We start from the raw sequence: 22,646 nt of genomic DNA, 5'->3' as shown, positions 1-22,646 counted from the left end.
AAATATAATACTCAGTTAATGTAGCTGAAAGCTTGATGATGCATTTCTTTTAGCACTGAAAGTTTTGAAATGAGAGCATAAACTGTAGGAATTCTACTTTAAGTCAAGACGTCCCACATTTAAAACACATACTGGGACTGGTTGAAAGTTACATTTGTTGTAGTTTGAACTCACCTAAGACATTTCTGTGCATTCATGTGCTCACATTATACTTGATGATAAAGACAATAACATTTGGGTGTAAACATTTGCAGAAATCTATATTATAATATGTATTATTTTGTACAACCGTGTGTTAGCTGATTATGTGGACATTAGATAGTTTAGTGTGTTCTACGCTCACTGGCCACTTTATTAGGCACACCTGTCCAACTGCTCTTTAATGCAAATTTCTTACCAGCCAATCACATGACATTTATGTTGACATGGTCCATGGATCTGCTGCAGGTCAAACCAGCATCAGAATGAGGAAGAAAGGTGATTGAAGTGACTTTGAACGTGGTTGTTGGTTCCAGACGGGCTGGGATTTTCACCCACAACCATCTCTAGGGTTTACAATTCACACAGACTCACCAAAACTGGACCCTAGAAGATGGACAAACTTTGTCTGGTCTGATGAGTCTCCATTTCTGCTGCCACAGTCGTATAGAAGGGGCAGAATTTAACATCAACGACATGATGGTGTCATGGTGTGGGGGATTTTATCTTAGTACCAGTTGAGCATGGTTCCAACTGAAGGAATTTATTTTTTGTGGTTCTTATTTCTCCTAGGTTTTTATCTTATCTTTATTTCTTTGAAGGTTTTCTTTCAGGTTTACTTTGTGTATGTGTTTCAGTCATTTCAATTGAAAGGGACTTCCTGATAATTGCATATGTAAAGAGGTTTTGATGCTACAGCTGCAGACTCATCCCCCTCCAGGAGAAAACAGTCTTTGATCTTCTAAGACCATCTGGAAGCCTTAACTGTAGATCTGACATGGACCAGAATTAAATTATCTCCAGGATTCAATTCTAATCATGGGAAATCCTGGAGGTGCCAACTCGCATGAGAAGGACAAACGGTTGGGACTGACTGCCTGCGGAGAAGGATCCGGCGGCTGTGCTGGACCCCCATGGGGACACCGTTGGTGGTCGGACAGTGGTCCGTCTTTGAAATAACCCCCCTGGACGTTTGAAGCAGGAAGCCAGGACCAAATGCTGTAATTCCAAATATGGACTAACGGAGGTAGGCAGGCTCCCTGCCAGCCAATCCGAGCGTCCAGAGAAGGAGTCTGGACGCCATGCTGTATTACGATGAGGGGGCTGAAACCGAGATGTTAAAACAGCTGGACGGAGGAACTTTCCTTTGTTCCCAACAGGCTGACACGTTAAGACGTTTGTAATTTGGCGCTGTGCAAGCTCTGAAACTTTGGGAATCCGGATATGTTATATTTTGTTTTACTCTGTTTTTAGAAATATTGTTAGGGAAATAAATGTGTTAAACTTAATCCGGCCGAATCCCGTGGTTTTCTCCTTCTCGACTTTATTGAACATGCAACAAGGAAAGTAATCTCAAAGCGACAGATTATATTTTCCAACACAACCCCACAGCCTACCTGAGTATTGCTGCTGACCATGTCCATCCCTTTCTGACCACAGTGGAGCATCTTCTGATGCTACTTCCAGCAGGATAAGATGATTCCTTATCATCTCAGACTGGTTTCTAGAACATGAACATGAGTTCTCTGGACTCAAACGGCTCCACAGTCACCAGAACCCAATAGAGAACCTTTGGGATGTGGTGGAACGGGAGATCAGCATCATGGATGTTCAGCAGACAAATGTGCAGCAACTATGATGCTGTCATGTCAACATGGACCAAAGTCTGAGGAATGTTTCCTTATTGGATCTTTGCCACCAAGGATTAAGGTGGTTCTGAAGGTAAAAGGGGTCCAACCCGGTACTAGTAAGGTGGACCTAAGAAAGTGGCCACTGAGTGTAGATCTGAGCTGAAACTATCTGGGGAGGGCTCTTTTTCCTCCTTCTCTGCTGCCCTCTAGAGCTTTTTGTTTTTGCTGTTGCAGGACGGTTTTCTGCCCTCATAGGTGTCCAGCATAATGTGTGGAAACTCCTGATGGACCTGTAACCAGTCCTCCACCCTGTAGGACCAGTATCTCCGGCACAAGCCCCAACATGTCAGTGAGCACTGAGTATAACGTCTTAAAGGCAGCCTTCAGGCAAATCTTTAGACTTGACAGCCATCAGCGTGTCTAGAATTTTTTGGGGGATTAGATATGAGCAGAGGTTGGGGGAAAGGGGGGCACATGTAAATGACCCAAAACGTATTCAAATCCTAAACTTTGGTGCTTCCCAAACTACAAGTGGTTTCAACATCCAAAGGAAACTCAAAACAAGCCACAGCAAACCCTCTTTGTTTTATAAAAACGTATGAAATGCTAAAAAAGCCTTTTACCCTCACTGTGATGAGGTTTCAACCACGACAGGATACTCTTAAGATTATCCACTGGCATTGAAGGAACCCAAAAGTTCAGTTTAAACACAGCTTGTCAGTCAGATTCAACAGAGTTTATGTAGCATTTAACAATATTGACATTTTGTGACATAACACAAACTATTTACAGTTACGCTGTAAATAAAAGCATCTGCGTTTTATCATTTCCTTATATGGAATTTCATCTTTGACATTTTTAGAGCATGCCTTGCGGCGCTTTTAGTGGTACTCGGCGTGGGACGTTGGTGACCCCTGTTCTCTGCTTCTTCATTAAGAAATCTGGAATCTTTTGTGACCTTTACATTTTTTCCTCTTTTAGTTTTCTCCCTGATTCTACTTGTTGACCCTGAAGATATAAATAAATTTTTTTCTGTCACAAAATAACATTTTTGGTTAACAGCATAAGGAAATTAATGTTCTAGTCCCCAGAGACTAATGACAAACGCCAAACTTTGCCTCATTTTGTTAAACCCCAGTCTTATCACTAGATCACAAAGTCAACTGAAGTCTGTATTTTATATAGATACATTTTTACTAGCAGGTGAACAAACTACAAACATGTAACAGACTGGATAATCCAAAGGTTGAAAAATAATTTTAAATAGAAGAAAATTGTTGTGAGTTACTGTGTTGTGACCCTTCTGGGCCACCGTAAAAATCAGGTGAGAAAAGAAAACACCATCAAGAATAGTGAGTGTTTCAGTTTATTTGTGTTTTAATACATTTCATAGAAACTTTATATTTAATTTTGCAAACATGGTTCTGCAAGAAAAGTCTGTCATCTCTACATCACTACATCCTCTTTTTTACTTCAAAACGAGCTGTCAAAATGACACATCAAGTCAGTTATCTTCACCAGACACTTTATTTCATCAATCCAGACTTTTAAAACTTCATGACCTTGTTGTTTTTCACACCGTGCACCTTCTATGCAGAGAAAGCGGGAAAACGTTACCATTCAATATCCAAAAACAGAAAATGAGGGAGGCTGCAAACTGATGCAGGGACTTCAACAATAAATAAGAACCACAAAGAAAAGTTTCTGTGTGTCGGTGTGGGGCACTAAACGTTGGAACGGCTTAAGTGATGAACTCAAACAATGTTCAAATATTTCAGAAAAGGTATAAAGAAACTATGGAGATGGGAGGACCTAAAGATAATTGGATGTTCTTATAAGTTTCAAATATATGTGAACTTAACTTTATGGGATCATGCTTTCTGATGATAATTGATAAGCTGTTGATGTTTTATTTCTAATTTTTTTACTTGATCAGCAGCGTGTAGCCGTGACTACTGCATTAACATGATGAATGTGCAAAACATAACTAGTATGTGGAATAAATATCAATGTTTTCTGAAATGATAAGAAGTCGTTTGATGAGGATAATCAATAATCACTCCATTTTGTTTATTGATAAATAATCTGCATTTAATCTGACAAAAACTAGATTATGGCAACAAACTAAAGAATATATATGTACATAACAAGAAATAACTCAATGTGGTGGGATTATACGAGTTCTTCCCACTCCCTTTCAGGCAACAAATCAAACTTTACTTAACTTTACTGGAGAATCATTTTATTTACTGAATCTGATGGGACATGTCTGTTTATTTTATGCATCACAGCAGAAATGTCTATTTATGATAATGAGTAATTACTCTGTCAAGAAGATGGCATCATCTTCTAACAGCTTCATTAATTTTTATTTATTTTCTAATCAAAGTCCGGTCCAAGGTTCTGGTTGTGAACACCATGAAGGACTTGACCTCAACTTTCACCGTCGCTGATATCAGCTGAAGAAGGATATGGACCTGAATCTAATGTCTGCAGACAGAACATCAAAGAGAACTATAAACTCTGTTTAAACCCAGAAGAACGGCTGTTGATCAGCAGAAGAAGAAATGCCAACCTTGGACAACCGACAGATTATAGACCCTTTTTTATTTTCCCTTACAGCATTACTTTATTATATATTAAAAAAAAACATAAAAAAAATACAAAAAAATTGTGAAACAAACGATTAATCAATTAGTGAAAATGGTTAAATTGATTGACTTTTAATGATATTACTTCACTTGCTCCAAAAAAAATTTGATAAATTGATTCAAAAATCTTTCCTAATGTAGCATAATTTTGCACGTTTTTAACTTTTGATACTTGATGAAATTTTGCTATGAAAATCCCTGAAACAGTGTTGTGTATTTTACTGATATAGTATTATGTTTTAATCATATGAATGACATTTATAAATAACATAATCTGCATATATTTTATATAACTGATTTGAATTTGCAATGTTGATTTCTGAAATATTTCTTTTTACATAATAATTAAGTAATTCATCTTTGTCATGTGCTTTATTGATACTTTATGATTCTTAATTCTGTCTGATAAAAACTGGGAACCGGAATTGATAAATCATGTAATAAAATGGTTACAGTATAACGGGGTGGGATTATATAAGTTCGCTTCCTCCCACTCCCTTTCAAGCAATATTTATTAATATGTCTAATTATCCTAAGTTTGATTAGTTACCGTATGAATGTATGACTGATGATTATATTGCTGTTGTGTATTATTTCTATTTGATTGCTTGAAATAAACCATTTCAAATCAAAAAATCAAAAGTAATAACAAAGTAATAATTAATGTTTGAAATGAGTTTGATACATTTTTTTCCTAATTTTATTGCAGTATTCTATTATTTTCCAATACTTGAAATCTAATCAAATACAAATATAAGCTGTGCATTAGGAGTCAGAGCTCTGGCCCCCCTGACTCGTCACGGGCGGGAGTCATCCCTGGATTGTTAACACACTACATCTCCCAGCTGCCCCAGCGCACTCTCCCTGGATGCCGCTCAGCTGATTCTCTTTGACAATCACCCACATCTGACTTAAGCAGAGCAAAAACGTGCTGCATGGGGAACCAGCTGTTCTTTAAATACATTAAAACTAAACACGAGACAAAATTTTGTCCTAAACAGTTGGAGGTTATTTAGCTGAAAACTGTTGTTTCTTTAAATTGAAAGTTTCTTTGCTCTTCATTTATTTTTCAACAGTTTCTTACATTAAATAAAAAAAATCAATATAAACTTGCTGTTTTTAATCAAACAGCAATACAAAGATATTAATTTAATTCATGAATATTTGTTGGTAATGTTGAATAATTTTTAATTTACATTTGTGAAGCATTAAGTGTTATATCAATTCAAATATACTCATTAAGAACTCTTAAAAATATCCAATCAGTGGATTAAACCTTATCTTGACAGGGACCAACAATGTTTCTATTTTTTCTCAGTTTCAAGAAACAGATTTACACCAACAACCTGGATGCAGAATTTCATCTCCAATTTTAAACTTTCTTTTCAATGACAGGGTAGCATCCATCTTTTTTCTTTATGTTGTGAAGATTTGACGCAATTTCAATGAGGAAGATCTTCCTCACTTCCAGGTAAGCAGGGTTCTGTGTGGTGGTGGTGACAGAGTGTCCACCGCATAGCCCTTGGTAGGGCGGGGCTCAAGCAGGGTGGGCTTCTGGACGACCCTGCTGCCCGCGGTGGTGGGACGGCTGACACATGGTCTTGTTTCCAATCAAAGAGGCACCCAGGCCTAAATAAAGGCTCCTGCGGGCCGGCAGATGCTCACCAATGGCAGGCAGAATGTGCCGGTCAGTCACACACGTGGTGCTCCGTGTAGTTAAACACGCAGATACAGTGATGTATTTATCAGAGGATGTTCAATTGGCTGTTCTGGATGTCAATGCAGTGACATACTTCACGGAAAGGATGATTGTTCACTGACGGCAGTTTTTTTTGCTCATTTGGTTTTGACGGCCCACGGTCTACACACACATCCTTTGCGACCTACCGGTTGACGTTCTGAGCTCCCCTGTTCTAGACGGTTTAGCCGGCCCTCCTCCGGCCCATTCTCCACCAGGACCAGTACTCTGTCGTAGACTGGCTTTAACCACTATTAGCTTTTAGAGTCCGGGGTTTATCCATCTGTGGTCTGAGTTTATCCCACCAGGAGAAAGACGTCATCTCCCCAGAGCGTAACCTCCAAAAGACTATTCATGGACATTTTTGCATTAAATCTTTATTATTTTCATTTCTAAGATCTCTTATTATTGCACAGCTACTTCAAACAGATGAAGTCAGTCTTGTTGTAATCAAACAGTGCATTGTTGAGCTGGTGGCAGCTCTGGCTGTTACACTCTTCACTCGGTTCCAGCCAGGATCGTGTTTGTTTCCCCGGTCCACCCCAGCGAGACGCTCAGCTGTCCCCAGGAGCATCTGCCCGAGAGCCAACTGAGACGAGCCAGACCAAAAACACATTCACACTCCTGTAAAACCTGTTCACTTCCTCATTTTGATTCACCAATTACCCAGTGGTGTTTTTGGAATGTGGCTGAACGCCATGACCCCCCCGCCACACACTGGCCACTCCTGCCGACCCGCAGCAGTTTTCTGACATCAGTGTCCAGCTGATCTGAGGATCACGTTGCAGCAGAGCTGGTTCTCAGGCTGCTGTTACCTAACAGAAAAGTGAAATGAGGAAAGCAGGCCCGGCCACTCTGTGGTGTCAGTACAGCTCTGGTTCCACAGTCCCACTAAACTGGAGTGATCTGTGGAAACGAGGAGTTTATTTGATCCCACAAACCTTTAAAAAAAAGCACAATTCACCACTATGCCTCACAACTTCAAATACTTTGTCCAAACAAGATTTCCCTCAAATTAATAGAATGAGTTTGTCCAAATGACATCAACAAAAGACACAGAAGTAATACATCCCATTCATGTTGCTGAGAATCAAAAACAGAAATACCACAACCCGTCACTAGTGTTGGATTTCCTTCTATATATATATACATATCGAGTCTCTGTCATATGGAGGCTTCTATTGACCCTACGACTCACTGAAAGACTTTGGATTACAACACCAAAGAATGTAACGTGCTCTGTCCATCCCTCCTCCTGAGAGGACTCACTGCAGCTTATCCCAGATATCTTAGGGGGATGGCAGGTTCCACTCTGCGGGGAGATCAGCATGGATCTGTTTAGTGACTACAATGCAAAACTAAAGACATCTCTGTTATGAGCGCTGCTGGATCACTTCATTAGCATTAGCATGCTAAGTGTTGTGATCCTGTGGGTGTGTTCTCCCCCAGTGCCTGAGCCACACCTGCTCCTCATCAGCGACTCTATATGTTCTTCAGATTGACCTCCAGTCAATGCCGGACTATTAATAATAAACCTAAAATATAAAACACGATTGTTGTAAGCAGACTGAACATACTGAGATGAAATAAAAAGGAAGAGGGCTGTACACCCTTCACCATCAGACGCCCCCCACAGACCTAACCCATCCCATATCTTTTGCCAACTCGTTTCCACAAATGTTCAGATTTGACCTCAGACTAGCTTCCGTCACTCTTTCCATACCTTTCATTATGTGACCCATCAGCTTCGTTCCTCTGTTGTTCCCGTCTGCCTTCTTCTTTAAAATGAGCATCCAGCGCTAACAATCAGCACACTTTCCATTCCATTCCATTCCATTCTGTTCCATTCTTTCTATTCCCACTGTGAGGCCTGGGATGGGTAAACACCGCAGTCAAACTCAGCATCCAGCTCTTGAAAATCCCCACAGGCTGTCATCAGCACCAACCTTCAACAATCCAACAACCCTTCCTGCTGAAGAGCGTTTCTCTTTTCAGTCCCTGTTCTTTATATTGTTCAGCTCGTCCTTTCAGCATTCATTCTTCTTCCAGTCACACTTGGGAAACTTGTCCTAATCCATCTTCACTACTGTCAAAGAAAAATTGAAATTTGTTTTAATGGAACTCGAACCTTACAGATAATTTCTAAAAGAGTAAGAAATGTTGTTATGCTGGAAATATAACTGGTATGAATGTGTCAAGAGTTGTTTAGAACCTTAAATAAGACTCAGCTGGGCAGTGAACAGGTACTTGAGCCAGACAGGTGTGATGGGATCCCAGTTAGAACACAGATGACAGATGAATGTCGACAAAACAGTTGTCACCAGCCGTGGGCTGACAGAGATCAGGACAGTGGAGATGGTCTGTGCAGAAGAGTTGTCAAAAAGTGCTCTTATAAGCAGGGAGCCCTTTGTGAGACAAAAAGGTGAGACAGCACAGAAACTCTCGTCTTTGTGGTCCAAGTGAAAGGTGCTCATGACGGCGATGTGTCAGAGCAGAAATAAGTCAACGCTTACACAGGAAGACTTGGTCACAGACCAGGAGAATGGCCAAAACTTCAAGAACAGGTAGAAGCTTGACGTGGTGACAAGGAATGCAATGATGGCCTTGGATGTGTGACCTAAAGCATTCGTCACATGCACCTGTACAGGGGTTGGCCGCTGTCTGGGTTGTCTGTCGAGGGTTTGGGCCGACGGCTCTTTATGTGAATTCAGTTTTGAGCTGTTCAAAATGTTTGGTCGGTTAAGAATTACGCAGTTTATGCGTATTTTATGTAGTCTATACACAATTATTATGTCAATCTTACGCAAGTGTGCGCTATTTTTGGGAGATGCATATGCAAATTTGTGTCTTTCCACGGCCGTTTCTTGGATGTCTAATAGACGTTCCACGCATGAACCACCAATGAATAACTTTTATATCGCAAACACGGCGCTCATATCACGCTCAAGTTAAGTATATGATGCCTGAATCTCTGATGGACTTTATAGAAACAGCACAATGATCACACACGGTTCATGTTCTACATTGATCTCCGTGTTCTTTTATGGTTTATTCGTATATTTTCTGTGGTTTTAACGTAGTTCATTCCTGATACAAATTTCATTATTAAAATTTCTTCATTTCTAACAGTCAGGCAATGAAAAGGCATGTACGACGAGCACACACTCATCACGTAAACAGCTCTAACCGGCTTTCTGCACAGTCTGCAGGATCCAGGGGGGGTGAAAAAAAAAAGAAAATCTATAAGACGTTCCTGTTTCTCACCTACTTCCCCCTTATACGTTGCATCAGTGATCACCACAACCTGACGTCCGCTGCATGCCCGTAGAAAAAACACGTGCATGAACATGTGTGCTCGCTGGGTGGTCTATCATCTTAACATTTTGAACAGGCCTCCTATGTGCCCTGCACAGATCTGCCCTCTCGTTTGCCTGCAGTCAGCCGGAATCCACCTGTATCATCAGCGTTTGTGACTCAAACTAAGTCAAGTGCAGGGCTGGCACATGGGAAATCAGGGTTCAATTCAATTTGATTTGATTTCTATAGCCCAATAATTACAACCATAGTCGTCTCAGTGAGCTTCAAACTGGTAATTGTGTAATAAACAGGAATCATAAAGAACACAAAGTCATAAACAGTGTAAACTAAACTGGGCATCTCTGCCCTTTGACCCCCCTTCTCGGTAAGGAAAAACTCCTGAAAAAACAGATTCAGGTAAAAAAGCAGAAACCTCAGGGGTGTCCACATGAAGGAGGGATCCTCCCCCAGGACGGACAGGCCATGTACTAGAACTCATAGAGAGAATTAGCTTATCTAAATCTACAACTACATGTTTAAATAGTCCAGCAGACGAGCTTCATCCAGATGGAGTGGGGGGGACGGCTGGGGGCGCCAGACGAGACGGGGGGGGGGGGGGGGGGGGGGTCCACAAACAAGTGTAGGAGCAGAGACGAGGTACAGGAGCACGGAAAGGAGGGGTTATGGGAAATTAACGCAAGCTCCTCGCCAAGAGTCCCACCTACAACTCAGAGGTGAACTTCTCAGAGGTCACGTGAACTCCTGCTGCTCTGCAGAAACTATGTTCTGGAAAAGGACACAGGTTTTTTTTTTGGCTGAGAATGGCATCATCATACTAAAGGTCTTGTCATGATTTGAACTTGTCTTGTTTTTGGTCCTTGTTCTGTCTTGTTTCTGTTTCCTGTTTTATTTTGAAAGTCTCCTGTCTTGTCTGTTTTCTTGAGTTTTACTTCCTTTGGTCCCCATCAGCCCTGATCGTGTCCACCTGTGTCTTGTCTGCCCTGTCTGTATTTAAGTCTTGTCTCTGCCTTCCTCCTGTGTTGGTCCATTAGTATTCCTGTTCTGGTGTTCATGCCATGTCATGCCCTGTTCCTCGTTCCTTGTCCCTCGCCACGCCACAGTGAGTTTTCGTTTGGTTTTTGTCATCCTGCTCTGCAGCGCTTTTTGTTTGTTTTTTTTGTGCATTAAAACCCACTAGCCCTGATCCTTGCCTCCTGCCTCTGCATCTGGGTCCAACCGGCTCTCGAGCCACCTCACTGTGACAGGTCTGCTGCTTTTGCAATAGATCAATAGATGGTTGGAGTGGGACTTGAAGTCAGGAGCCTTAAATGAGACGCAACTGATGGGGAGGAGTGACAACATGACAGACTGTCAGACACATGGCAGGATCACAACAGTTGGTCTACCGCTCCATCAGAGTCCAGTTCTTTAGTTTCTCTTCTCTCAGTGATTGTTATCCACAAAGTGACCTACGTTAGGAATTTGGAGTGCTGTTAAGAAAGATGAAGGGTTAGTGTGTCCAAAAGCTGCAGCCTTTCTTCCAGCTGTTCTGTTTGTTTCTGCTGTAGCACCTGTTGGATGAAGATTCATTTCACTGTGTTTTCATCAAATCCTTTGCTCTCCCTCTGAGTGCCATTGCCTCACCCCAACACTAAATATAGAGCGACTGCTCTGGATGTGTTATGATGTAAAAATAGCAAAGGAGGGAAGCCGGCCCCCTCACAGCAGATTTGCAGGGCAGACGCGGTTCAGGCTCGGGTGAGAACACGAGGATCGAGCTAAGGTCTGTGTGCGAGTTTTGATAGGAAGAGTGAAGCCTGAAGGTGGACAGCAGCTGAACCTACCGAAGGAAATGTGGATGGAAAGCCACTGAGGAAACGGGAGGACACCTGGTAAGTCAAACCCAGTGGGTTTGGTCATTTACACAGATTCATCCAGGCGCTTTTCTGTGGTCACGTCAACTGGGTTTATTGAAATTTAGGTCAGTTTCATATTTAAAAATGTTCATTCACATTTTCTTGTAATTAAAATCAGTGTCATGTTTTATAAGAAAACGGTATTGGATGAATGGAGTTGTGTGTGTCCTCATGGTTTTTGAACTTAAGGGGGATGTCTGGCTGCTGCAGGCGTTGGCTCCATGTTTGACACCTTTTTTTCTCAAAGAGAAGCAAGCTTTACATGTTCTTCACAGAGTGAGGAATGACTCTTGGAAAAGTCGCTGGTGCAGCGTTAACAGCACTGCAAAGACCCGTCACTGATCAGATAATCCTTGTTTGATAACCATCAGCATGACCATCATGACCATCATGACCTGTAGCCTTAACACATAGAAGACCTCTCCCTTTTGTACAAAATGACGACTGATTTAAAGTCATGGGCTGCACGGTGGAGCAGTGGTTAGCGCTCACAGCAAGAAGCCGGGGTTCAAGTCCCGGCTGGGGGGCCTGAACCAGAATATATATGGGGGACCTTTCTGTGTGGAGTTTGCATGTTCTCTCCGTGCATGCGTGGATTTTCTCCGGGGACTGCGTCCCTAGATGTGAGTGTGTGTGGGTGTGTGATTGTGGTCATGTGACAGACAGGCCACCTGTCCAGGATGTCCCCTACCTTCACCCGGGATTGGCCAGGATAGGCTCCAGCAGCCCCGTAAGAAGAAGATGAATAATTTAAAATGTTATCAAAGAAAAGGCAGATGATTTTCTGCGCTGCTGCATGGTGCAGGTTCTCATTCATCCAGGTGACGTTGTCTTTTTGATAATGTAAAGAAAATTCAGACAATCTAAAAGTTTGTTTTATTTTTTTTCCATTCCGTGTATTTTACATGTTTTTCCCCAAGTCCCAACAAAACCTGTTTTAATAATTTCCTTGCATGTGTCATTATCGTTCTTTTTATAAATCACGTTTCCAGTCACATAATCGAACTGCTTCCAGATGTGGAAAAACCTCAGAGTTTTTCAGAAGTCGTGTGAATGAGTTTGGCTTGTTTTTCTCATGTGCTGTTCTCTCTCATATGAACAGATTTTAAACAATAGTGCAGACTCTATCCAGTGACAGTGGCGGTAACGTTCGTCTAAACCTCTCGTGGTTCGTCATCAGTGTTGAAATAAAGCGTAACATCCATGTCTCTGATGATCGCACAAATATAGATATATTTTTTGATCATCTAACTGATGTAGTACTAATATCTTTTTCCAAATGTTTCATGAAAACAGTGACAGACAGCATCAGCCCTGCAACCTGCCTGGACCTCAGACTGCATCTGCTTTAACCCCCTCAGTTAGATCTATCTTTACTCCAGACAGTGAGAGCTCTGCTGTGTCATTCTCATTAGCTTCCACTGAGAGAGACCCGCACAACAAGGCCTGAAGTCATTTCCTAAGTTTAAGTTCTCCTCGTTCAGTACAATCAGATCTATTCACTCACTGAGACAGTGTGAAAGCCCACAGCAGATCCTCCTCAGCCTGGGATTAAGCTGTCCCACAATCATCTCAACATCCGTCACATTTAAGGCTTGGTGCCGGTTTCAAAAACCAGAACTTCTCCTTTAATTTAGAAAGACTATGTCACCGTCTGGTCACGATGTGTGTCGCATTTATTTCAACACAGCGATGGAGCACAGATAACGTGTCCGTCTAGTTCTTTCCAAACATCCCAAGAAAGTTTATTTGTGTTTGTTTTTCTTGATGCATGATGCCCAGCTGGGTTTAAATTTAGCAGGACGCTTGCTGTGTTCTGTCAGATGAGTACGTCTCTGTGCAGACAAGTCAACAGGTTTTTTTCCTTTGCTGTCTTGGCTTATCCCGTTATGGATAACGCCACAGGTGGTTTGGCAGACAGTTTCTTTTCACGCCGGATGCCCTTCGTGACACAACCGTGTATTTTCACAGGGAGACTCAGATATGCAGCAGTGCAAAGGGTCTTGCCCAAGGACCCACACTGGATTTCAGGCCCACTGCATGCCCTGGGAATGGAACCTGGGTATACTGCATGAAAGTTTTGCACCCCGCCATGACATACATTTTGCGCATTTTCCATGTATGCAATTTTGGCCTTTCATGATAGATGGATGACACACATAATTAATTTATGTCTCCTGCGTGCGTCAACGGTCGATGTTGCGGCTGTGGCCGTATCTGTTTTTTTTTGTTCTGTGATTTTGTTTGTGAATCTTGTTTCTGTATCAGAGTGGGACCTCTGTGTTTTTGCAGATCTTTGTGTCTGTCTGTCTCTGATTGTTTGCAGGTGCAGATGTCTGTAAAGGGTTTTGTTGAGCTGTTCAACATTTTTGGTCGGTTGACAATTATGCAGTTTACGCGTTTTATACGTAGTTTATATGTAATTATTATGTAAATTTCATGCAATTGTGTGTGATTTCTGAGAGATGCAGACGATCGTTTCAAGTTTATCTAACAGACTTTTCACGCATGAACCACTGACGTATAACTTTTATATCACGTATACGGCGCACATATCACGTTAAAATTGCGTGTTTGATGCATGAATCACTCATGAATTGCATTTAAACCGCTCAATAATCATACGGTTCAAGTTCAACGTTGATTTACGTGTTCTTTGTGTGGTTTATTAGTACTTCTTCCGTGGTTTTAGCGTGGTTCATGCGTGATACATCTGTGAAAATTATGACCAATTTTCTTCCGTGCAATAGGTGCAAAATGTACGTTGTGGCAGTGTGACATGGCCTTTACGTGTGCATGTGCGGTATTTTTACTCCTGTCTTCAAACACACAGACTCACAGAAACAATAGGTCTGTATCATTTTTTTACATGACCTCCTTCTTGTGTTTGACGTTTCTTTCTGATCATTATTGTTTCAAATCCTTCATATCTTATACAGGAGTGGTCTTTGGTTTGAAGTGGCTGGAGAAAGACGGGTGAATTGAAAATCTTGATGTTTGTGAGCAGCTTGAAAATGTCCTCGACCCACCTGACATTAATGACAGGCATCTGGGTCGCATGCTAAATGTGGAGAAACCCCCAAGCGAGGAATGCAGGCTCTGCTTTTGTATTGTGTGTCACGCTGCACCACATCCCACTCCACACAGATGGATTCAGCAAAAATATATGTCAGATCTTTTTTCCATCAACACCACTGTTCAGCAACTCAGTGACCTTTCAGTGGAGGGTTCTCCCTAAGACCAAACGTCACAAGTTCAAATCTATGGTTGAGAACCAGACTCTAAAAATGGGACCCAATGCCCCCCTGGTGGACACTCAGCATTAAGGGGTTGGCTTGGGGGGGGTTAAACCATCAAATGGTTCCTGAGCAGGGGGGCCTCGTGTCCATTAATGCCCCACAGGACCTTGATTTAGAACCTCTGCTGTGGACCAATGACTTTTTTAAGTAAGTTTTTGAATCATGTTAGCAATCAAGTGACAAAAATCTTGACAAATATGGATTTCAGCCGGAAACGATGATCTACTGAGGATTTTCATTATTAAATGAATGCCACGCAGGCATAGAGCTGCTGCACTTCTCAACTCTATTTCTTGTAAAAAAGCGTAAATATTGAGAAAAGCAATTCCTAAACATTCTGCATTCATGAAGTATTTCTAGAGAATTAGGTCAGTAGGGACTGAAAGTCTTCCTTTACGGTTCTACCACCAAACCTCTATGATACTAATAAGGAACTCAGTGGCAACCAACGAGCCTGAGGGACGAAGACAAAAATGTAGACCTTTATAAGACCATGATGTGTTTTTATCTTGTGTCTTGTTTTTAGGGATAAAGATGTTGTCAAACAAAGAGGAAAAGAGGACCTTCAGCAATGGAGCTCTGAGAGACAAGTGGGAGAAGAGAACACAGAACATCGCAGAACAATGCAAGCAGGAGGCTGAATGGAAGGAGAAGAGCTCCGTCAAAGTGTGAGAATCACCTTTCTCACTTGGCAGGCATGTTATATTTTAAAGTCACGGGACCCCAGTTAAGCTGAAGTAACTACTTTGGTAATGTAACGCACAATGAAGTTACACACTCACAGAGACTGAACACACACACTTTACCAAAAACGCTTGGGTTGAGTCTCTTCAATTTGGCGGTCTACAATCAGAACAAAAATCAGAGGTACAGTATGTCAGACTTTAGCTATACCTGTGTGTTTGTGTTTTTTTTATTGTTTCTTAGTTCCCACTCTACTTTTCACACTTCTCTTTTCCATTTTCCATCCAGTTCAACAAGAAATGTGTCCAAAAATAATTCATGTAGCTGTAAATAAAGTTTAGCCTCAAATCTAAAAGGGGTTTATACAAATTTTTACCATGGTCCTGGTGAATTCTCGATTCCGATTGGCTGCTGGGTGTGCATTAAAAAGTGATAATCACAGTGATAAAGCACACATAAAAAAGTAGTTCCGGTCACATAGCTTAAATGCTCTGTATCACTGCGCCGGCATCTAGACCCACTAGACAGACGCTGAACCTTTTTTCTTCAATGATTTGTGATCTTGACTGGTGTCCATGGATTACATGAAATCTTTCCACCTTCATCCACCTTTGTCATGGTAGGGATTATTTATGTACAGCACCTTGAGCTGTCTTTCTTGTCATGAAAGGTGCTATATAAATAAAATTAATTTGAATTTGAATTTAAACACACCTCAGGTGTCAGAAGGTTCCTAACCCGCTACTGTAATAGTAGAATCTGTTCAACACAAGAAGCTTTCAGCTCTGATCTGTTTGCTCAGCTGCTGGACAGAGCAAGTCTTGTTTTTTAATTCTTAATTGTTTTTAATATATTTCTTTGTTTTTGTTTCGATCCACAGTCTGTTCTCCAAGTGGTCCAATCACTGGTCTCTTGTCCAAAATGGAAATAAGATGAAAAGTGACACAACTGACTTCAGAAAGGTCACAAGCAGAACAGATGAGGTTGAGCAGAAGCCCAAAGTTAAATTTAAAGTTGTCCCTCCACCTCCTAAACTCAAAGTTGAGCCTCCGCCTCCTGCCCCCCCTCCCCCCAGGAAGTCGGCTTCTCCCAAACTTCGCAGGCCAAAACGCAAAGTGGAGGTGGATGTTTTCCGGTTGTGCTGGAAAGAATCCTGGATGAGCCTGAAACCTCCCAAGTACCTTTACCTCAAAGCCAAAGAGTCCAAACCCGTGACCTCTGGGTTCATAAGCATCCAGCTGAACAACAGGAAGTACAAAGCTCAGCACGCCGCACTAGATGCTGAACCCACATGTGTCTTGAAATGGAGTCAGTCCTGGAAACTGGTAAGTTTGGCACAAGCTGAAGATTTGGCTGAAAAATGAAGCACATTATCACAAATAATAATCAATAATGCTAAAAACACGTTATTGCTAATGTGTGGAGTTTAATTAGGCCAACACAGACAAATTTATGAATAGTACCGTATATGTGGAAGAATGATGAGATCAAACAGCTTCAGTCTTTAATAAATGCACATGCATGCAGAGATTTGGATCAGTGCGCACACAATTTACACTCATGGAACCGGAGTTTCATCCATGAAGCTGAAATCGTGTCAATGTCTGCATTTTTCTTGCATTGCACAACCTTCTTCATTAAAGATCCGCTCCGATGAAAATTGTTATTGTCTTTTTTCCCATGATGGAGGACATGAATAAAAATGAAGATCAAAGTTTCTGACCACTGAGGAAACGCTGTGACAACAGTTAGAAGCCTTTTAGAGTTAACAATATCCATGTATTTGATCATATATTACCTTTGGCACACTAACTACCATTTTCCTACCAGGAAGTAAAATGACTTGATTTCTGAGGCTCCGCCTTTTGCCCCATGTGGGTGTCGCCCATTTCATGACGTCATCCCAGAGTCGGCCTCAGCAGCGTCTTAGTTTCTCCCACGAAAACAAACAAACATCTGAACTTTTGCAGAGATGGACGATCATATTGTTCATATAAAGGAAAGCATTTAGCCAATCACCACAAGCTCCACGGAGAAGGTGGTGGTGGTGGTGGGGGGTTATCCTGGGGGCGGGGCAGGAAGTACACACTCTTCCTGGAAGGGGCGGTTCTTCACTTTGTGATGTCACAAGTGGATGAAAATACCACTTTGGGGTTGTTTTTAGTGAAGAATGGACACTGTAACACACTGAAAAAAGCTCAAAAAGTTGGTTTTCATTCTATAGGCCCTTTAAGTCAGCACTATAAAAATGACTCAGCCATGAGCACATGTGGGGTAAAAGTAAGTATTGATGAAATCGGAATTTTCTTCTCACTTTGGTTTGTAGGTGAGGAGTCCAGCACAAGAGGAGCTTTCTGAGGAGAGGGACTTTAAGTGGGGCACTGTGTTTGAAAGACAGCTGCTTCACAAAGCGAATGTGGAAAAGTATTCTCTACCTCCTTGGGCTGGTACCTGGAAGATCATGAACTTTCCTTTTAGACAGGAGAAGAAGAATTGGGATTGTGTCTGGCCTGTTTACCATAAACCAAACTCCAGGAACAAGAGTTTAGAGTTTGAGGAGCTCCAACAGCAAAATGAGCAGGTGGGAGTTTTCTCTTTCTTCGCTTCTCTTTTTCCTGCCACCTTGTGGGACTAACGCAGAGTGTCTGTTGTGATCCTTCATCAGAATGAGCGTTTAGTTTTGGTGGATTCGTGGAAGCTGAACAGAGGAAAAACGGTCACAGAAGATCCCACAGACGATGAGACTGCAAGCTCTTCCAGCACCGACACTGAAGCCACGACGGCGATCAACGACGTGCACACGCCGGGATGGGGCAGGTCCTGGCAGCTGACGGCGGCTCCTCCTGACGAATATGAAGAGCGACAGAAAAGCTGGAGCTCCTGCTGGAGTTACAGCCAGCAAATGAGGTGGGTTCATGCCCCCAGTGCACGGGGGGCACTTTGGCATGTGGGAGGGCTTCTCCACATGAACTGACGAGCTCTCCGCCAGCTGAAACAGAGAATTTTCAACAAGAGCTTTATTGTAATCTCAAACTTTAAATGTGAATGTGGAAATTTAACAGAATGAGTTTTAGCCTAAAAAAACAAAAAGGTTCATGTTTTTCCCTGTGACTGTGTTAAAGCAGCCCCGACCAGTTAAGATCAATCTAAACTAGTCTTTAACTGATCATAGTGACAAAGACTCAAAGCCCATTTGTATTTTATTTCAACACATCTATAGAAAGCATAATAGAAAAAAAATAAGATGAAACAATGAAGTTCTGACGATGTCATGGGTCAAAGGTCATGAGCCTGCTTGCAGTTTGGCAGTAAAGGTGTGACTTTGCCTGCAGGTGGTGCCAAGCCTCCATCAGCTCCCACCATCGCCACAGCGCCGTGCTCACGAGGAGAAGAGAGGCTGCAAACCACCAGCTCACAGCAGAACTGCAAGAGGAAGTGATTGACAGCACGGAGTGGAGCCAGGCTTGGAAGACTCCTAAAGAGTGGGCTCAACTACCGCAGGAGGAAGAGGAGGAAGACAACAGTGCTGATGAAGCAGAAGGAGTGGAGAAGGATACGGCAGACAGTGAGGAGGAGGGGGATGACGGAGTGGAAGACGAGGAAGAGGAAGCTGTCAATGAAAAAGATAAAGAATTTAACAAAAAGGAGACAGATGAAGAAAACTGTGGAATTGTTGATGAAAAAGAAGATGAGGATGAAGGCGTAGATGCAGAGGAGGAGGAAGAGGAGGAAGAAAAGGAAAATATTGAAGAAGTAGATGATGAAGAAGATGATCCCAGTGGAGATGAAGGTGTTAAAGAAGGAATGGAGGACAGGGATGAAGAAAAATGCAAAGGCTTTCACAAAATCAATGAAGAGGACGTAGGAAGAGAAGACAAGGATGAAGGAGTAGAAGCAGAGGAGGAGGAGGAGGATGAAGAGAACGAAAAAGAGGAGGAAGAGAATGAAAATGTGGAGGAACACAATGATGAAGAGGAGGAAGATGATGAGAAGGAACTAGACGAAGAAGTGAACAAGAACAGAAGAGTGATGAACAAAAACAAGATCAGAGATGATGAAGAGGAGGAAGATAATGAGGAAGAAAATGAGGATGAAGAGGGTGAAGAGCAAGAGGGTAATGAAGAAAAGAACAAAGAGACTAAAGCACAGAATGAGAAGGAATATTTGTCTGAAGAGGAGCAAGAGGAAGAAAAAGAGAATGAGGAAGACAACACATGTGATAAAAGTGAGGATGGAGTGACGAAGGTCAAAGGTAAATCAAATGAAGAGAAAAGAGGTGAGGACGATGAAGAGGATGACAAAGAGGAAACAGATGAAGATGAAGACTCTGAAGAACAAGAGACAGATGAAGAAAAACAAAAGACTACAGAGGATGAAGAGGAGGATAAAGATGTAGGGGAGGCAGATGATGTGCACAAAATGAAAGAAATGAGAGATGAAGATGATGAAGAGGGTAAACGAGGAAAAGACAAGTTTGATGAAGATGTGGAAGAGGAGGAGGAAGACAAAGACTCTGACACAGACAAAGACAAGGAGAGAGATGAAGATGAGGGAGGAAAGGATGACAGCAAAAGGGAGGAAGATGACAATGAAGAGGAAGGGAGAATCAAAGACAAAAATGAAGATGATGAAGAGGGCGAGAAAGAAAAAGACAGAGATGAATCCCAAGAACAACGTCAAAAAGAAAACTGTGGAGGTGATGAAGATGAAGATGAACATTATGAAATGGATAAAGATGAGGAAGATGAGAAGAATGATTACAAACGTGGTGCAAAGAAAGAACTTCAAAAGAGCAGAGAAGATGAGAAAAAGCTTTTGGATGAAGAGGAAGATGATGAAGATGAGGAGTACAATGAAGATGAGGAGGGTGATGAAGATGAGAAGGGTGAAAATGAAGACAACAATGAAAAGAAAGAGGAAGATGAGTATAAAAGCGACGATAACAAAGAAGATGAGGACGGGGAAGTGGATGAGGAAGAGGAGGAAATCATAAAAAAGCAAAAAATATTCAATAAGGAGGATGAAGAAACAAAGGAAAAAGATAAATACAAAGATGAAGATAACGAGGTAGTGAGAGAGAAAGATGAAAGCAGTGAAGAAGAGGTGGATGAAAACGAGGAAGAGTTGGACGATGAGGAAAAGGGGGATGAAAACCACGAGGAAGTGATTAATAAAGACAACGATGAAGAGGCAGATAAAGCCATTAATGAGGAGGAAGATGAGGACAACAAGGAAGAGGGAGATGACTACAATGGCAGAAAGGTAGATAAAAAGGAGTTGGTAGATGAAGACGAGGAGGAGGTAGATGAGGACGAGGAGGAGGTAGATGAAGACAATGATGAAGAGGTAGATGAAGAAGAGGAGGAGGTAGAAGAGGACAATGTGAAGGATGGCAAATGTGAGGCACATCTGCAAGATTTTTATAAGAAGAAAAATGGAAAAGGTGGGACTTTGGACAATGAGGAAGAGGAGGAGGAGAAGACTGGTGAAGATAAGAAGCTGAAGAACAGAAAGGACAGAAAGCCGACGCAAACGCTGAACGCTCAGCCCGCCGTGCCGCTGCATCTGCAGTTCCACAAGCTGAACGCCTCCTTCGCCTCGTGGAGGCGCTCGTGGATGGTGGCGGTCGCTCACAGAGGAGGACAGGAGAGCGAGGAAGAGGAAGAAGGAGAGGAGGAAACCGAATGGAGGACCTGGAAGGAATCCTGGAGGATCTGTCGCCGGAGGAAGTGCGATGAAGATGAGGTGGTGTGCTTCTCAATGAAGAATCGCAGTCAGAGATGCACGAGCCTCAAAAACGAGGAGAGCTGTTTGCCGCTGAAAGAGTGGCGCCTGAGCTGGAAAATGGTCACGGCGTCACCAAAGAGGGAAGATCCTGAAGAAGAGGAAGAAGAAGAGGAGGAAGAAGAGGAGGAAGAAGAGGTGGAAGAGAGCTAGATAGCTGTGACAGCTGAGATACTGAAGGTTAAGACGGCTGAATGTGTCTGTGGGATTTTCAGACTTGGCCTTCCGTAGAGTTTCAGCTTTGGTCCGTCTGCAGCAGCCCCCTAAAAGAGACGCGTGACCCAAACCGGGTTCCGGTCTGCAGCCTTTCTCCACAGCGTTGACTCAGACTGGACTGAGAGTTGCACAGATGCCTGGAACACCTGAGGCTCTGGGCCACACAGCAGTTCCCGTCAGCTGCCTTCCAGACGAGTCGGGACATTCGGGCCACACCGGGTCCACACAGCAGAAGCTGTGGGCCAACAAGCCCAGCTCTGTTTGGGCCTGTAGAGACTGTTTCTGTCTGTAGGTGTAGAACAGAAAGCTGCATTTTCATGTATATTAGGTTTGTTTTTCATCATGTCAAATGTTGTTGACCATCATCCCTTTTCTAAGTAAACAAATAAAACTGTCCGTTTTACAAATTCCAAAGATTTGTTGTGATATGAAGGACAGTTTGGGCGTCTCTGTCAGGAGACCATCACTGATGAGAGACGGACGCCGGGGAGGACTTTGCTCTCTGGCTCTGAAGAGATTTGTGCAGACGGCCATCAAACAAAGAGCTTTGACCGGAACGGTTCTGCCGTCATGAAGGTCCAGCAGATCCTCGTATGTGAGAGGAGAGCCGTGCTGCCGCTGGATCGCTGACCCCCACCTCAGTCTGGAAAACCATCAAGTAGAGACTGCTGTGCTTCATGAGCGGGATGCAAACAGACGTCTCAGAGTTTGGGATGTTAAATGAATGGTTTCATGCTGAGAACATAAATTACAAACTACTTTTATTTCTCTGAAAGGAAAATGTGTCTGAGAGGCAGCTGGCTGCTGACTCCGCTCATAGAAATGGAGTCAAACAACTTTGTTTAGTAAAAAATACACATGTTCATGCTCCTGCTTCTTAATAAATGTAATTATTGGTGCAGAAAAAGCTCCCCGCCAACAGACTCAGAGGTGAATTTCTCGTGAACCCCTGCTGCTATGCAGACTGTGGGACTTTTCAGACGCTATAATTATTTTGACCGTTTGGGAAACATTGTTTTAGAAGGTCAACTTTGTGTCATCGTGTTAATGTGTGGACATGAAATCTGATGGGGAGGCCCCTGCAAGCAGAATACAATTCAATTTAGTTTTGCTTATTCAGCCCAATAATACAACACAGTCGTCTCAACGGGCTTCATTAATTGTAAAAAAGTACGAAATCAGTTACAAAATACAATAGTTGACTGCTGAACTGAACTGAACTGAACTGAACT

At 42.4% G+C, this 22,646-nt stretch overlaps 1 protein-coding gene and 1 long non-coding RNA gene across 3 annotated transcripts; both read left to right on the top strand.

Annotated features, from left to right (window-relative positions):
- Positions 1 to 1,790: 1,790 nt before the first annotated feature.
- On the top strand, positions 1,791 to 4,356 carry LOC144996488 (uncharacterized). Its single transcript, XR_013659428.1, has 3 exons — positions 1,791 to 1,920; positions 2,064 to 2,174; positions 4,219 to 4,356. It is a non-coding gene; the product is annotated as an uncharacterized LOC144996488 (long non-coding RNA).
- Positions 4,357 to 10,438: 6,082 nt separating this feature from the next.
- On the top strand, positions 10,439 to 22,321 carry LOC111948312 (uncharacterized). Of its 2 annotated transcripts, none has more exons than XM_078956448.1 (6): positions 10,439 to 10,635; positions 15,257 to 15,398; positions 16,295 to 16,739; positions 17,741 to 17,995; positions 18,080 to 18,321; positions 18,747 to 22,321. In XM_078956448.1, the coding sequence occupies exons 1-6, from the start codon at positions 10,587 to 10,589 to the stop codon at positions 21,349 to 21,351; spliced, it is 3,738 nt and encodes a 1,245-aa protein (XP_078812574.1). In that variant the 5' UTR covers positions 10,439 to 10,586; the 3' UTR covers positions 21,352 to 22,321. The 2 variants fall into 2 exon arrangements, with proteins under 2 accessions (XP_078812574.1, XP_023816506.1); XM_023960738.2 differs by lacking the exon at positions 10,439 to 10,635 and adding an exon at positions 11,235 to 11,407.
- The last annotated feature ends 325 nt before the right edge of the window (positions 22,322 to 22,646 follow it).

The sequence above is a fragment of the Oryzias latipes genome, chromosome 12, assembly GCF_053564925.1.
Source record: "Oryzias latipes strain Hd-rR chromosome 12, Olatipes_Hd-rR_3.1".
Classification (NCBI taxonomy): domain Eukaryota; kingdom Metazoa; phylum Chordata; class Actinopteri; order Beloniformes; family Adrianichthyidae; genus Oryzias; species Oryzias latipes.
This window is presented reverse-complemented; position numbering and strand designations above follow the sequence as displayed.

What these genes read in the sequence shown, in the direction of transcription:
- LOC111948312 (XM_078956448.1), top strand. Translation starts at nt 10,587, where the DNA reads ATGCCATGTCATGCCCTGTTCCTCGTTCCTTGTCCCTCGCCACGCCAC. An exon ending in GGAGTCAGTCCTGGAAACTG is followed by an intron (nt 16,740 to 17,740) that starts GTAAGTTTGGCA and finishes TTTGGTTTGTAG; the next exon opens with GTGAGGAGTCCAGCACAAGA. An exon ending in TCCAACAGCAAAATGAGCAG is followed by an intron (nt 17,996 to 18,079) that starts GTGGGAGTTTTC and finishes ATCCTTCATCAG; the next exon opens with AATGAGCGTTTAGTTTTGGT.